General features: G+C 41.5%; 1 protein-coding gene across 1 annotated transcript in view; it reads right to left on the bottom strand.

Annotated features, from left to right (window-relative positions):
- LOC106816126 (uncharacterized protein C3orf67 homolog) overlaps positions 1-1,997 on the bottom strand; it is a 9,449-nt gene extending 7,452 nt beyond the window's left edge. The window contains exons 1-6 of the mRNA XM_014820683.1: positions 1,829-1,997; positions 1,575-1,668; positions 1,294-1,366; positions 990-1,104; positions 642-798; positions 231-322 (exon numbers count right to left, since the gene is read on the bottom strand). Coding sequence (XP_014676169.1) covers positions 231-322; positions 642-798; positions 990-1,104; positions 1,294-1,366; positions 1,575-1,668; positions 1,829-1,936 — 639 coding nt within the window. The 5' untranslated portion in view covers positions 1,937-1,997. The remainder of the gene's footprint in view (positions 1-230; positions 323-641; positions 799-989; positions 1,105-1,293; positions 1,367-1,574; positions 1,669-1,828) is intronic.
- Between the last annotated feature and the right edge of the window lie 1,294 nt (positions 1,998-3,291).

Here is a 3,291-nt window from a genome sequence, read left to right as displayed (position 1 = left end):
CTCTCTCTCTCTCTCTCTCTCTCTCTCTCTCTCTCTCTCTCTCTCTCTCTCTCTCTCTCTCTCTCTCTCTCTCTCTCTCTCTCTCTCTCTCTCTCTCTCTCTCTCTCTCTCTCTCTCTCTCTCTCTCTCTCTCTCTCTCTCTCTAACTCTCTCTGTCTCTGCACATGTTAAATCGAGATACTTGTATGACTAGGAATTCAGGACGTAAATATTCTAGAGCAGCATTTTACCTGTGTACACTGAGGTATGTCTGCAGGTAGATTGTAGTTCTTGTGTATGGTGTCTACCTCTCCTTCATTAATACCGTACGTACTCGTGACACCTGATGAATATAAACAGAGAGAATATATAACTGTTCGCATACATTAGCCTCCGACTAAATGGTTAGAGCATATGGGAAAGGAATGCTGAGATGTTTAATGGTAGTACATGTCCCCGTAAGAATTTTCGAACACTCCGAGAAGTCCCAAGCCTCAATAAATGAGGATGGATGGCAAGAGGCTATCAACTTCGCCTATAAAACTACGAAAATCCACATATAGTCTATATAAATCTACATTCTACAAGAGTGGCAATGAAACAACTCTGCGGTGCCGCGGACTTCCGGGGTAGATGACCCGTATATAGACGTGGCTACTCACTGTTAGCAAGAGTTGTGTCGAGGGGCTGCGACTTCATTGTGTAGATCCTTCTCAGCTTGCAGTTTGCACAGACGGTCAGGTTTTCAATGTGCTTGCATGACTGTCGCTTCAATACGTCGCCAACAACCGAATTCATATCGATGGCAAGATTTATCCACTAAAATCGACGACAATCGCTAATTAAGGTCTCATAAAACCCAGATTCATTCATTCAACAACAACTCATGCAATACTATGACTGTTCTTATAGTAATGCTTTTCAGTGTGATTTTGAAAATTGCTGACATAACACGAGAGTGACTGTTAATGATCGAGGACTAACACCAACACCTGTTAAACCTTGCCTACCACAGCTCTGCGCACGATGGTTAGTGGGAGTCTAGCATGTAGAGGAGTAGACTGGATGTCTCTCAGAGTTGTGGAGAGGAGAATTCTTCGCTTGACGTTCGATAAGTCACATGTTCTGCAGAGGAAAACTCACAGGTTAACATACATCAGCAAATACGTGAAGCTGTTTGACTACGACCTGGACGTCCCCATTGTCATAAGATGACCACACAACTAAGAATCTGTAATACATTCTAACCAGAAGCCAGAGAAGAGAATTGAGACATTGGTACTTTAAGAAATATGTAGTTGTTTCTGTTCTTACCCAATCTCCACAGAGAAGTCCTGTCCCAGTGGTATGAACATCTGCATCACCAGATACCTTTGCATCAGCATCACTAGATACACAAAAAAGTGGATTAAACCATAATGAATAATATATTTGTGAAATAGGTGATGAATGTAAAAAACTATGGGGTCAAAATATTGTGGAGTCCTAGGCCCTCAGGTGGGTAGCACTAATATTTATCATGCTTAATATTACTTAAGTCACTAACTAAATCATGTAAGAGCCACATATTACGCGAAATGTTTGGAACAGCATACATGTCTGTTTCGCATCCTTGGGACATTGCATCCTTGTTGTTGTACTAGTTCCTTCCAGCGAATACACATACCCTTTCGTGTCCCTGTCATAGATCTATAAAATAGTAAACCAAAAATATAAAATTACTACTAGTAGTAGTACAGACACAATCAATAAATAGACCGAAATTCTCAGAACAAACTTAGGTAGGTTACTAAATGATAAATCATGTTTAATGAATAATGGTAAATAACGATAAACCGTAAACAAATACCTTTCTGATGCCAGCCCCGCCTGTCAGCTTCCATTTCAAGACAGGGTCTTTTCCCTGCGCACTGAATACCTCGACGTGGCTTCCTCCCTGATATTCATGTTTGTACATTATCGCAGGAATTATCGCAGGTAATTGGCAGGAAAAATAATATTAAAACATTTGCTTCCGAAAGTTGTTTTGATTTTTTTAGAATGCCGCCACCTGCCGGTAATATTTTTAAACTACTCTGTTCTAATCAAAATAGCTAATGCTATTTATTTATGACTGAGATTTTGTTTGCGAGTATCGTATACACATATCTTTAAGTTATAAATTTATTTTATTTCTACGTGCATTTTTATCGTTATTTTCCAGGAAGCACCTCGCCCCTCAGGCACACCCCTCACAAGTTAGCAGATCCGGCAATAGACGGACACGACTCTGCAGTGTGCAATCTTTCGCATGGTATTTCACCTGTGCTACTGAAAGGTAAGCGATGGCGGTCACCGTCTACATTGGGGAGACGGAACTTGCAGGCGGTCAGTGGTACTAACGCGTGAGATATTACTTGTCCCGCATGTTACAGTGTGCGAGGTTGTGTGTTTATTCTTAGCACCGCATCAAGTTCTTCCACGGAGCATTAAAAATATCGCCGAATATCACCAGGGGCTATTGCAAGTGGACTGGCCCAACGTCGGACCATAACACCAAGAAGCAAAGTACCAGCAGGAGTAGTTGTTGTAGTGACTCAACGGGCGCTGGTTGTCACAGCAGGCAGGATATATATAATGTGTCACCCGAACAGATCTTGGTAACTAAGCTGTAAGCATATAGACTAGATGTGAAGTAGATCAGTACAAACAACAACTTATCATAGGTAAACATCATGAGTCCATGCCTCGTATAAACTCCGTGTGGAAATGAGCTAAACATAATGCATGCCGCGGTGGGCATGTACGTCGTAACGTCTGTATGTACATGTCTTCGTAGAGGTGCGTATAATGCAGAGCTTTATTATTTCATAAAAACGCGCCTGTGATATTATACTTGTAATGTCGCTATATAAGCTATTATCTGGATATATGAGACCCGATCTGCATGCAGTAGCACCTATTGACATTTCCTGACCTTTAAGCCCGGCGCACACGTGAGTAATTTTACTCAAGTAAAATGACGTATATGAGTCATTTTACTCACGTGTGCGGCGGATTTTCGTTGAGTAATTTGACGCATGAGTCATTTTACTCACGTGTGCGGCGGATTTTCGTTGAGTAATTTGACGCATGTGTCATTTTACTTCATATCAAACGTGTTTGATAATTTTTGACTCATGCGTCATTTTACTCAACGTGGGCGCGCGCGCTGAGTAAATTTACTCAACACTGGTACTCACAGCGCATGCGTTTAAATTATTGTGCGCCCAGGTATTGGCTGCGCACAGGCACGTGATCTGCATTACCACTTATTCCTTGAGTAATTTAAAC

The sequence above is a fragment of the Priapulus caudatus genome, unplaced genomic scaffold (assembly GCF_000485595.1).
Source record: "Priapulus caudatus unplaced genomic scaffold, Priapulus_caudatus-5.0.1 Scaffold1292, whole genome shotgun sequence".
NCBI classification, from domain to species: Eukaryota; Metazoa; Priapulida; class Priapulimorpha; order Priapulimorphida; family Priapulidae; genus Priapulus; species Priapulus caudatus.
Note: the sequence above shows the minus strand (reverse complement) of the source record. Positions and strands in the feature narration are given on the sequence as shown.